At 38.7% G+C, this 12,475-nt stretch overlaps 1 protein-coding gene across 2 annotated transcripts in view; it reads left to right on the top strand.

Annotated features, from left to right (window-relative positions):
- Positions 1 to 11,724, top strand: part of bend5 (BEN domain containing 5) — a 513,667-nt gene extending 501,943 nt beyond the window's left edge. For both annotated transcript variants that reach the window (XM_088598977.1, XM_088598976.1), the window contains exons 12-13: positions 9,850 to 9,943; positions 10,255 to 11,724. In XM_088598977.1, coding sequence (XP_088455103.1) covers positions 9,850 to 9,943; positions 10,255 to 10,366 — 206 coding nt within the window. In that variant the 3' untranslated portion in view covers positions 10,367 to 11,724. The remainder of the gene's footprint in view (positions 1 to 9,849; positions 9,944 to 10,254) is intronic.
- Positions 11,725 to 12,475: the final 751 nt, after the last annotated feature.

The following is a 12,475-nucleotide window of genomic DNA, read 5'->3' as shown; positions in this document are numbered from 1 at the left end:
TCCTTATGAACACAGCTACTCATCAGCTTTGCTTTGTAGTTACCAAAGGGCCTTTGAAAGACTGGTTTGTATGGTAAACTTTGAATTAATTTGAGTCTCGGCGCCTGTTGGGAAGAAGTGCAAACTGCTGTGTTCTGGCTGGAGCATGTAGCCAGTCCAATTTGTACCTGCTGCAAAGCGGCAGAGAGGCAAATAGCAGGAGGATAAACCGTTAATGAGTTTGGAGAAGCAGGGCGCTGCCCAGCGTCCAGTAATTTAGTCCCATTCCCAAGCTGCGCCAAGGGGGTGCGAAGGAATTAGCATGAAAGGAGAGAGTGTCCGCAACAGCAGGAGGCCCTGCTGTGTTTTCTAATGCTTTGCCATCTTTTTAAATTGTAGAGCTGCTGGGGAGGAAAACTGACTTGAAAGCAACATCATTTTTGTTTTTGGGTGGAAGGAACTCTGGGGTACAGCAGCCTTGCGGAGGCTTTGAAAAGGCTGTCTGTCCATTTTCCTTCATACTATGAAGGTCATTGTTGTTTAATTCTTTGAAAGCTAGAATATGTTGAAAAACACTGGGCAGATTACTTATGTTTGAGCTTCAACTCAATGATCATCTGCTCCCACATAAATGACCATTAACCTTACCTGTAATTTATTTCAGATAACAACTGGTATTTAAATTATGTAATGTACTGTATGTGAAATTACCTATCAGTTTGAGCATTTGTTATGCCCACAAACAGATGTTGAAATAAAACACTCTAGTAACAATACTGTTAGCCATCATTAAGATTGTTTTGACGTAAACTTAGCATAAAGGCATCAGTGAAATTAAAATTAGTTTTATAGAAAATGTGCTGTTGACAGGGTTTTAAACACTTAAAACCAAACATTAGACCAGACCATTTGCAATAAAAGACCAATTACATGAGTATTTGATTGATCATTAAGTCTAACTAAATTATGGATTATTGGACGTTAACCAATATCAATCATTAGTTGTAGTATTCCATGTAAATGTTCTTAGTAATATTTGAAGAAAAAATGTACAGTATATAGAAATTCTTCAAGGAATTTAAAATGAAACAAATAAATGTTACAATGGATTTTTATTATGGTAATACATTGTTGTAACATATACAACATCAGAAAAGAAAAACATATAATTCTGCTTCAAAATCACTTAGACATTAGCATTATACAGACATTATAACCTAGAGGCTAAAAAGCCTGCCTATAGTGAGGTACTGTACATATTCAGTGGTAGTCTTGTGACCCTTTAATAGATTATATTTCTAATTTCTAAATTTAGATTAGATTTACCATGTCTAATTTATAGCTGTTTACACTACATGTTTTTTATGTTTTATCTTGTCCACCTCCCTTACAACAACATAGGCTCTGCTTCAAAGGTAGAACGGGTATATTCTTTCAAACTCACCAGTTTTTAGAAATGTAATTTATGAGAAGCCTTGGCTAAATAATCCAGTTGGAAATTCAATTTTGTGCCCAAACATACAATACCAAACAAATAAATTGGTGTTACTTTGCAGAATTTCTTTTAAAAAAAAACGAACATCAATAAAAACAGCTGTGGTTCTGTCAGAAGAGGCATGGCTTTGAGACATATATCACTTGGGACACAAAGGTGGATCTTGGCTTCAGAATGCAGTATATCTCAAAGAAGTCTTATGAAGACATACAGTATGACATTTTGATTTATATACCAACATAAAAAATAACAACAAAGGCTATGTCTATTCTCAGCACTTCTCAGAGAATTGTCTAGAAGCTGAAGCAACAAATTGAAGTACATTTAAAAAATATAATATAGGCAAAATCAAGTTCTGGATATGTTGGAATGTTACAATGTCATAAATAACATACTTTTAAATGTTTCACATAATATTGCACATGTAAGTCTTAATCCAACTATTAAATTTATTTTCACAGCAGTGAAACTATTTTTTAAATAATGAACAACTGTATGACCCAGTGCTGAATACAGAAATAAAAACACATACAACACATACAACCCTATGTGCTGATAGATAAATTTCTAGCAAATTAAAACACACAGTCACAAACTATATATCATAAGAAACAAGCTCCCCTTTAAAATGATATATTTCAAATTCAAATCTGTCCATGCACAATATAATACTGCAAAAGCAAAACTTTGCCATATCACAAAATCACAAAAACCTACACATCACAAAATCACAAAAAATCTTCTCATATTTCAAGTCAAAATTCCAAGTAATAAGCACAGAAAATACTGCATGGGTCACTATAACAAATTTGAAAGGAGCACTTCTTTTTTTTTAGCTGATCATTTAGAGATTTGGGAGGTTTATAGGTGTTCTGAACAAATGCCAAAATGTTATCTGCTTCCCTTTGTTTGTCTCTCTGTCAATCAAGTGAAGATTACATCTAGCCCTTATCTGATAGGATCTTAAAGTCTTGAAAGGTTATTTTCACAAACTAAACAGTCTCTGTAGTTTATTAGAATAAGAATAAGAATAAGAATAAGAATAAGAATAAGAATAAGAATAAGAATAAGAATGAGAATGAAAATAAGGAAAAGGAAAAGGAAAAGATCCAAAGTTGTAGACATATTGCTACAACTATTGCCTGGAAAGAAAAGTTGCATACCACATGTGCTACAACTTGAAAAAAAAATAATTTAGAAAAAAAAAGTCTGTTTCTATTTTTTGTTTTTGTTTTGGATATTTCTAACTAGTGTGTGTACTGAGTGAGACATATACTTTACAAAATCTGATGGATCAGACTTGATACCCAAGGGGTTATCTTGAACTCAAGGCCTCAACCAGGCCTACTGGTGGTTCTGTCTAAACTTTCCAAGATCATGCAAGATGCTTAAAGGCACATCCTTCCAGACAGAACTTGGAGAGCTGTCTATGGAGAGCTGAGGGGTTTAAAGTAGTGGAAGAGGTTAAAACTCCAAAATGTGTAATGATATTAACTGAGCTAACTGTCATGGACGTCCAAGGGGACTAACCGTGGAGAGCAGGTGAGCGGAAAAAGACCCATATGCGGAATGGGAAAAGGCCCGGGCTCAGCAGTTCAGGAGTCAGGTAGAAACCAAAGCCCTCAGGCAGCGGACGTGGGGCAACCTGGATGGTTAGGCGGGTTTCAGGACATCCGAACATCAATGAGGAGCGAGGCCGGAGTGCAAGACCCAGAAATATATAGCTCCAGGGAAAGAGAGAGACCTGAAGGACAGCAAGGCAGGAAACTAGGGACAGGACAGTGTAGGAGCGCCCTCTGGCTGCAGAGAGCGTGACACTAACGCATAGTGTTGCTAGTGAACAGCCAATATGTTTGTGGCTGGTCTGTCATCCCTAACCTTTTGTTTTCTATGTGTGTCTTAACGTAGGGTGAGGGGATGGGTGGACGATGTTTTGTTATTTGTTTTTGTTTTTTTTTGGATGGAGGCAAAACGTACTGTGCCATCGTTCTTGTATTGGCCTTGTGTTTTGGAAAATTCCAAACGCCCTGGCCTTCAGCTCGTGTTCTGGCAGGAGTTCCTTTCCTGCAGGGCTTCTGCAATTCCAACTGTTTTCCATTTGACATGCAGCCACCAACCAGCCAGTTTTCTGGTGCTCCTTGCAGCTGGGCTGCAGATGAAGTCTTATCCTTCCGAACTCTCCGTTCATCACTGCCTTCCAGTAATAGATATGATATTGTGACATCACAAGCAGAGAAGCCATCTGCTCTCCTCAGGAGCTCAGCTATTTTTGTCCCGTACCAGGCATCAGGGCAGTGCTGCTCAGAGCATGCGTGTTGAGAGATGAAGAGGCTGTCATGGCTAAACTTTCCAGCACTGAAAGCAAGAGGCCCTTGAGAAGTGTTTTGGGATGTTTTACAACATTCAAAAGAACAGATTTAATTATTTTTTTCGCCAAAGGGAAAGATTTGCTTTTCTGTCTCCTGAAAGTAAATGTAAAACTTCTAATGTGCTAATCTAGGAAGAGACGACACCCATTTTTGAGACTTCACTATACCAGTTTCTGCCTTCTCTCAAGCTGCTTTGCTAGCCTCTACAGACAGCAACACTCCTGGGATTATTACGTAATACTAACCCCACTCCCACCTAGGATTCAAGGAATCAAACACAAAACCCAAATCAAACATTGCGAAAACAAGTATGGTACCTTCATTAATCAATCTTGACTTCCAAAATGCCATTTCATCTACTGGCACAGACACACATTGGTGTGTGCAAATATGGATCCATTCAGGCAACAGGTTAGCATATACAGTAGTTGAGATTCTCCTGTTACAGCAGTGTGGCTTATAGTACATCACAATATCTTACTTATTCATCTACTCTTGGTGTAAGATATATGTATACATACATGTACACTATATAACAATAATTATACCACCTACAATCAGATGTATTGTGTAATATATATATATCAAATATATAGTACAAGTATTTAAAATCTATATAGGTATAGTAAATATGTTTATTCTGTGCTCCTGACATTCGAGATCAGAGAAGATTTTAGCTCAGCTCTTTTTAAGTCTCCAGTAAGTAACTTTCCCTCACGCTGAAGGAAGAGTCTGCAGTAATCAGGGCACGTCTACAGGTCTGGCTGAACATTAACTTCCTAGAGTAATCTGGCACCAGAGGACAGCGAGATGCAGCTGGATGGGAGAGGGAAGTGATTCTCCTGCCGGGACCTGAGGTGCTGCAGCATCAGACAGATGGGCTGTAAATACGGCAGATGAAAGCCGAAAAGTAAGGGGCCCGACAGCCTGCTGACTGACGAATGGTGGCCCATGGAGACAGGACGTTTCCAGGCCAAGGTGACTGGCAAAACACACACTGAACAGCTGAAGCAGTGTGGGCAGAGAGGGCGATGAGATGCGTCATGTCTATCCAGACTCTGCATGATGGGTGAGACCATGCCTTGCTAATTTTTATATCAGTTTTGGTCTGCTGTGGTTTCTCTCGTGGGGAGGAGGCCAGCATATGATTCGCTCCCCTTACGGGAGTGTGGTCACTAAGGTAAAAATGATTGATCATGCCTCATATGCAGTTCTAACCTCACCAGATTCTGCCTGCCTAGGTATGTCGTCAGACTGGATAAGAGACTTTCACCCTAGATGGAATTTCTGTTTCTGAGACATTTTGACTCATCACACAAAACAAATTAATGAAAAAAAAAGAGAAAACTGAATTATCCGTCCTTTATCTGTACTCTTTACCTCTGCTGCATCGCTTGTGAAATTCAATTACAGTGTTCCAGTTGGGCAAATTTTGCTCTGGCATGAGTCAGAATGGACAATGGAAAAGAACGCCACATTGGTCATGTGTATCATCTTATCATCTGAATTACCACTAAGAAAGTCTGAAGTTTAGATTAATATACTTTGCAAAGCTTATCTCTTATGGAAACGCTTCTCTACTCCTTAAGTGAATGCCTATATGAATTTCATATGTTTTGCGGATCACCGAATGACTAAGGCCAAGGAACCCTGGCAAAGATGTAAAGTGTAAAGCCAGTCCTAGAATATTACTATAGAGTAGTGTTGTTGGCGTAGGAATCTTTGCCTTGTTTGAGGTAGTGGGCTCAGTTTTGGTCTCCATGCTGTAAGAAAAATGCTGCTAATCTAGAGGAAAAGCAGGTAACCAACTAAACTAAACTCTGGGCTGAAGGGAAGTCTGAAAATCCTGACATACACTGAACAAACAAATCTAGGGATCCTTTTGAAGATCAGCAACAACACAAGAACATGCAGAAATCCAGTTTAGGGTCATTTAAGCCAGAAAACAAGAGCATCTATTGTGGGAGTCTAGAAGCAGCATTTAAGTCATGTGGTTGAAGCTGAAATTATCCTTTAAGAAAAGGATAGTTAGAATTCTTAGGATATTAAACTAATAGCACCCAAACAAGCAGAATGGGCCAAAAGGGCTCCCTATTTTAAAAACATTTTATTGTTCTTAAGTAATTTCACAAATTGAACCTATGCAAAGACTAGCACCTGCCTACTGGCAAAATCCAAACAGGCCAGTGTGAGGCATGAGAACGTAAAGAAGGTCATGAGAATATAGGTGGTTGTTACAAAAATGCTATTTTTGTCTGTGATATCATTGGTACCTTAATATCCTGCTAATTTAAAAACAAATGTTTGAAATTCCTGAAGATTTAGTTTAGAGTTCCAAAAACTGCTTCATATTGGTTCTTGAGTTAGGTATACTGTATAAGAGAGGATAGCGTGAAATCATATCTAGGGCTTTGGGTTGTGAGATCATCTATCACGTCACTAGGGTTACATGGTTTTAGCATAGCACTTACCCCTATGACTCCTTAACATCCAGGTGTGAAGAGTGGTTTCCAGGATTTATTGGCAAACTGGCAAACTATGGTTTTATCCTATCAAGAAGATCCAAAAGGAATTAGGATAAGATTTTGTTTTATAATCTACATATAGTAGGTTACTGTAAAAAGCTAAATTACACATATAGTGGATATAAAAAGTCTACACACCCTGATTGAAATTGTAGGTTTTTGTGATCTAAAGCCAGAAATCAAGATAAATCATGTCAGACATTTTTCCATCTTTAATGTGACCTTGCAACCAACACAATTCAAGAGAAAAACAAATAGATAATTATAAGAAAAAATAATTGAAATTAAAAAAAATACAACACCCTGGTTGCATAAGTGTGCAACCTTCCCCCCCCCCCACTAATACTTTGTGGAAGCACCTTTTGCATTTATTACAGCAGTAAGTCTTTGTGAATATGTCTCTATCAACTTTGCACACCTGGACTGGTCCATTCCAAGACTTTGATCTTCTTTTTCTGAAGCCATTCCTTGGTTGACTTGGATGTGTGCTTTGTGTCATTATCATGTTGGAAAGCGAAATTCCTCTTCATCTTCAGCTTTCTGACAGAGGCCAGCAGGTTTTGTGCCAAAATATATTGATATTTGGAGCTAGTCATTATCCCATCTAAATTGACTAGAGCTCCTGTCCCAGCTGAAGAAAAGCAGCCCCAAAGCATGATGTTCCACCACCCTGCTTCACAGTAGGTACTGTATGTGTTCTTTGGATGATGAGCTGTTGGATGTTCTTTTTTGTGAGAAATGGCTTATTCTTGCCACCCTACCCCATAGCACAGAATTGTGCAGAGTACGGGAGATTGTTGTCGCATGCAAGGAGTGACCAATACCTGCCAGAAATTCCCGCAGCTCCTTTAATGTTGCTGTTGGCTTCTTAGTAGCCTCCCTGATAAGTTTTCTCCTTGTCCTGTTATCAATGTTGGAGGGTTGTCCTGATCTTGTCAATGTCCCTGTGGTGCCATATTTTCTTCACTTATTGATGATAGTCTTCACAGTGCTCCATGGTACATCCAATGCCTTTGATATTCTTTTGTAACCCTCTCCTGATCGGTACCTTTCAACAATAAGATCCCGTAGATGTTTTGTCAGCTCCTTGCGAACCATGACTATCCCAGTAGGATGCAACCACAAAAGTTTCAAGGAAATCCTACAGGAACAGCTGATTTTTATTTGAGGTTAATCGGAATCACTTTCATTGATGGCAGGTGTATGCTACTTACCTTTGGACATGATTTGGAATGTGATTGGTTAACTCTGAACACCGCTACAGCCCCCATTATAAAAGGGTGTGCACACTTATGCAACCAGGGTGTTGTGGGTTTTTTCATTTCAATTATTTTTCCTAATAACTATCTCTTTGTTTTTCTCTTGAAATTTGTTGGTTGCAAGGTCACACTAAAGATGGAAAATTTGTCTGACATGATTTATCTTGATTTCTGGCTTTACATCACAGAAACCTGCAATTTCAATATGGGTGTGTAGACGTTTTATATCCACTGTATGAACAATCACTTTGTACAAAAGTGGAAAGAAGCTTAATGTTATGCAGAATGGTATTATTTCTCCCATTTTAATATTGTTTTGAATTTGCATTATTTTTAATTTTAGCACACCTGTGTTGTGATTGTACTTTTTGACAGATTCATTTCTCTTTCATCCATTTTCAGTTTAATCTCAGTCATTTCCACATTTGCAAATGCTTAGGTGTGACGTAGGTCGCACTCAGCTTGGCGGATCGCAGCGCTGCCTCCCAGCTCTTGGGTCCTGGGTATAATCCCAGGCTGCAGTGGAGTGTTATCAGTCAGTCCTCTGGTCCATATCTACATGGAGTTGAGCCAGGTGTTCTTGTTTCCTCCCACCTTTGAAACAATTGCTAGCTAGGTTATGCAGTATCTCTAAATTGTGTGTATGCACCCTGCGATGAACTGGTGACCTGTGCAGTGTGTAGTCCTGCTCGTGTTCTATACTCTAGTTCTGTGAATAATGGAGTTTCTGATAATGGATGGATGTGAAACAGAATGAATGTACTCACTTTGATTTTTATTCCAGCTTGAGGTGGATGCACCGGATAGACCTCCTGATGCCTTAAATACGCTGAAATGGGAACATACTGTAACTCCCATACACACCACACAAGCATTTACATTATGGTCATTTTGTAGAATTTAAACAAGTGATATCCAGGACCTCATCTGCCAAACACAGCTTTCTATGATCTCAGAGGCCTCTAAAGAAATGAAATCCCACAATGTATTTTGACTCAAGGCTTCAAAGAGCTAACGTTTACCATTTCTCAAATGCCTCCTGAAATGAGAAGAAAGTCCTCCCATTGCCCTGTGCTTGGCCCTGGTGTGTTGAAGGCCATGAGAAATGCAGTTTGGTTCTGAAGCACCTAGCAGCCCCGGGTTTTATGATAGACTGTCTAAAGTTATTGATGTGCTCAGTAATACGGTAGAGGGAGAGGATGTTATGAATTTAAATAAAGCCCAGGCTGTATGTAATTGTCAGTATTAGATGCTTTCCACCTCTGTATTTTTGGCTGACTTCACTAGAATGCAGTTGATTTACCAAGTCTTAATGCAGAATGCAATGGGCTGTCCATGGTTATTTATCCTCTCTATTTCTGGACTGAGGACTTGCCTGTTATTTACTGCAAATGGTTGCAATGGTTCTGGAGGAAAAAAAAACAAGAGAGATAGGATTTTTTAATTTATTTTTTTCAATTAAAGAAAAAGGCTCAGTCTTCAAGATTTAGAAGCTCTAGGAGACAGTGTCTCATAAGTCCAGTGGGACTGCTGGCCTGTGAAATCTGAAAGACAGCTGAGGTGGAAGTAAGCTGCCTTTTAATCAATGTTAAAAAAGCCCCTTTCCAATTAGCATTGGTTCTTATTTCCAAGCAGGGTCACAGATTCATTTTCCTAAAACGATAAAACAGTTGCAAATGGTATGTTATTGTTTAAGTCCAATCAGCTGGTATACCTTTCTTTTAATGTGTGAATGAAAATAAAATTGACGCAGACAGTATGATCACAAAACACATTTTTCAAACAGTTTAGACAAAAGAGAGAAAATACTATTTCACAACCATATACAGCATTTTAAAAAACTTTTTAGTTCAGTTTCAAATTTAAATGATCTTTAGATGGAACGCTACCATTGCAATTTCAGAAACAATGAAAAGGTTTTATACAGGATAGCTTTTAGATGCACGTTTGAAGTATGAAGGATATTATTTTGAAGTGAAAATGTAAACGTACTGGAAAAACTGGATCCCTGGATAAAAACAAGGTGATGAAATGATAGTACAAAAACATTTGAGAAAACATGTCACTTACTGTATTTGAGGAGGGAATGTGCACAAGATTCGGGACTGTGGTAATGTTTCTTTTCAAAGTAACTTCAGAGATAGCACATAATGAATCTACTTACAGTAGATTCCCTCAGACAGGAAGTGAAAGGGCTTTTTCCCTTAACCTGCGTCGCTCAGACATGAAGCTGGGCAGGAATGTAGCACGTACCTTCCTCGATTACTACAGACTCAACAACCTAACAGAAGACAAGCCAGCATGTCACAGCTACAGGTACAGAAATGATTCTTGTGTTATGGGAAAGGCCCTCTACACACTCTGTATGCTAAAGCATAAGTAGAAGACATACAGTAGCGCAAATGCTGTGTGGGAAATATCATCTTTGCTTAAATGCAATCTTTTCATTCAATGGAGTGGTGGCAAAGAGCAATAGCAAGTAATCCTACAGTGCCTCTTATAATTGTTTAGTGTAGTTAATTAAGGTAAAGAAGGAATAAGGTGGTACAAAGAGCAGCTTTTTTTGCAGAAATTAAAAATTTGCTCTTCTTTGATGTAATCCAGCTCTGTCATATTCTTCTTTACAGCGGCTCAGATCTTTCCTCCAATGCAAGACTGGGAAACAGCCATAGAAGTGGGAGGAATCGTGAGGGAGAGACACTAGACAGAAGACGTCATGGACTTCGAGGAGACTCTTAGGCGAGGTTTCGGCTCCCAGCAGAAACCTTGTTGTTTTGCCCACAATCAATCTAGACTAGACAAGACAAGAGGTGATCCACCAAGCTTGTTGGAAAACAAAGCTCTCACGCATCTGGAAAAAAGAGCTACATCATACAGCTGGCAAGATAGTGTATAGAAGTGGTCTCCATCCCTGGTCCAGTTATTCTTTTAGGTTACCCTACAATATATCCCATGTTTGTAAAGATTAAAAACACTTTTTAAGTTTAAGCAATTAATCATTTAAGCAAGTAATGTTTCAGTGAAGGGAACACTGGTCCTGGAGCGCTGAAGGATATTCCGATTTTTCTTACAAACCATCTCTACATAACTTAATTGATTATACCACCAGTTTAATTGATCATAGTTAAATTGTTTTAGGCTTTTAGGGGGAAGGGCCTGTAAAATGTTCTGGACTAAGGTTCTCCAGGATGGACCAGGAGTGGAAATCTCAGACACCTCCAAGAATACAGTATAGTGAAAATACGACCATATTCTAACTGATGGGCAAAATTGTTCTTTTTTTTTATCAAACTACTTTTATTTCCTGCAGTCTTGAATCAGCCTGGAGTGTATGATGTAGAACCTCAGAAACATCTACTAGTCCACACTTTGTTTTAATATGGAACTCTGAAGTTCTGTACTCTGTTCTTCACTTAACCTTTGATTTGCCTTTCATATATCATATAACTCGACTACATGTTTTCCTTTTGTGTTTACAGGTAAAGTGTTATGAATAGGTGTTATTGAACATTTTTTTTCTTTTTTTTTCTTTCAAGAGAGCCATATAAAACGGGCCCCATCAATGCGTAGAAACAGCAAGTTTGCACAGTTCCTATGAGGTCCATTTGACTCCTTTTGGTCAACTTATGGGGCATAAAAATCTTTTTGCCTTCTAGCGTATGGCAATAAATGCTTTTGTGCCATTGTGTAAGATATGAAACATAGGGTGTTCCTTCCACCAAATGTGTCAGGGAAAAGAAACAGCCTAGGCTATCAGTCATAAGCAGCGTGAGGAACAATGTATTTTTCAAACAAGTCATTTGGAATAACGGAGGCAATCAGTCAGAAACAACATAAACAAATGACTTTCGCTTTACGTGGCAGGCACCGAGATATACAGTGCTAATAAAAATGAACAAGGACATCCGTTCACTGATCCTTCAATGGATATTTGTGTAAAAAAGATCTCATCTTATTTGCAGTGGGATATGAAAATTTAGATGAGTTGAACAGCAGTGCCGCACGATTTTTATGTTTTTGCTAAATACTATGTCAATGGCCGGGCCTGATTTTTGCCTGTCATTCATTTCTCTTTGAATAAAAAAGTGTCTGCATTCTCCAGTCTGGATTCTTCATTCTTCAGTTTGCCTTTTAATTCCTGCATAACTTCCCATGTATACTTGTGCTTGAGTGTTTAAAGATCTCACTTAAAACAAAGCAGCTTTAGGTTCCACTCATGTTCAGTTTTTAAAGAGACAAGCAGAATCTAATCCCATGATGAAAAGTAAAGGGAGAGAGTTCAATTCACTGTGTTTTGGCTGTGCAGTCTCCCTGAGAGAGAGTATAGAAATAAAGGGAAGAGATGTGACATGTAGAAAAGAAAAGACCTTTTTACTTTTGAGCATGGGATTACCCTTGGCTTGTAAAATTAGAATAGTTTATTAGAATAGAGGCACGTCTCAACACAAATGGTGGTGGATACATTTAACAGGACATGTTAAAAAATGTCTTGATGAGACATTAACAGCCCATAAGCTTGCAACACCCAAACATTCAATATGAGTCGAAAGGATTGTTTTTAAATTGTTTGGGTGTTCTTGAAGCGGCACTTTTCTTTGTCCCACTGCCTCATCAATGTAGCAACACACCCTCTACAATTCTCTACCTCTGGCTGCGGATACAGTACGTGGCATAGCATTGTCATCAACAGGCCAATGGTGGCAGGAATGACAATCCATTTCATATTGTAGCAATTGTACCCGGCAGCATCTCTGTGGCAGGATGTTTCTGAGGGGGAAGGGAAACGGAATGAATATGTTCCAATCAGTTAATTATGTCTCCCCCCTTAAGTGCAAGTGCCCCTCTTAT

The sequence above is a fragment of the Lepisosteus platostomus genome, chromosome 11, assembly GCF_059453375.1.
Source record: "Lepisosteus platostomus isolate fLepPlt1 chromosome 11, fLepPlt1.hap1, whole genome shotgun sequence".
Classification (NCBI taxonomy): Eukaryota; Metazoa; Chordata; class Actinopteri; order Semionotiformes; family Lepisosteidae; genus Lepisosteus; species Lepisosteus platostomus.
Note: the sequence above shows the minus strand (reverse complement) of the source record. Positions and strands in the feature narration are given on the sequence as shown.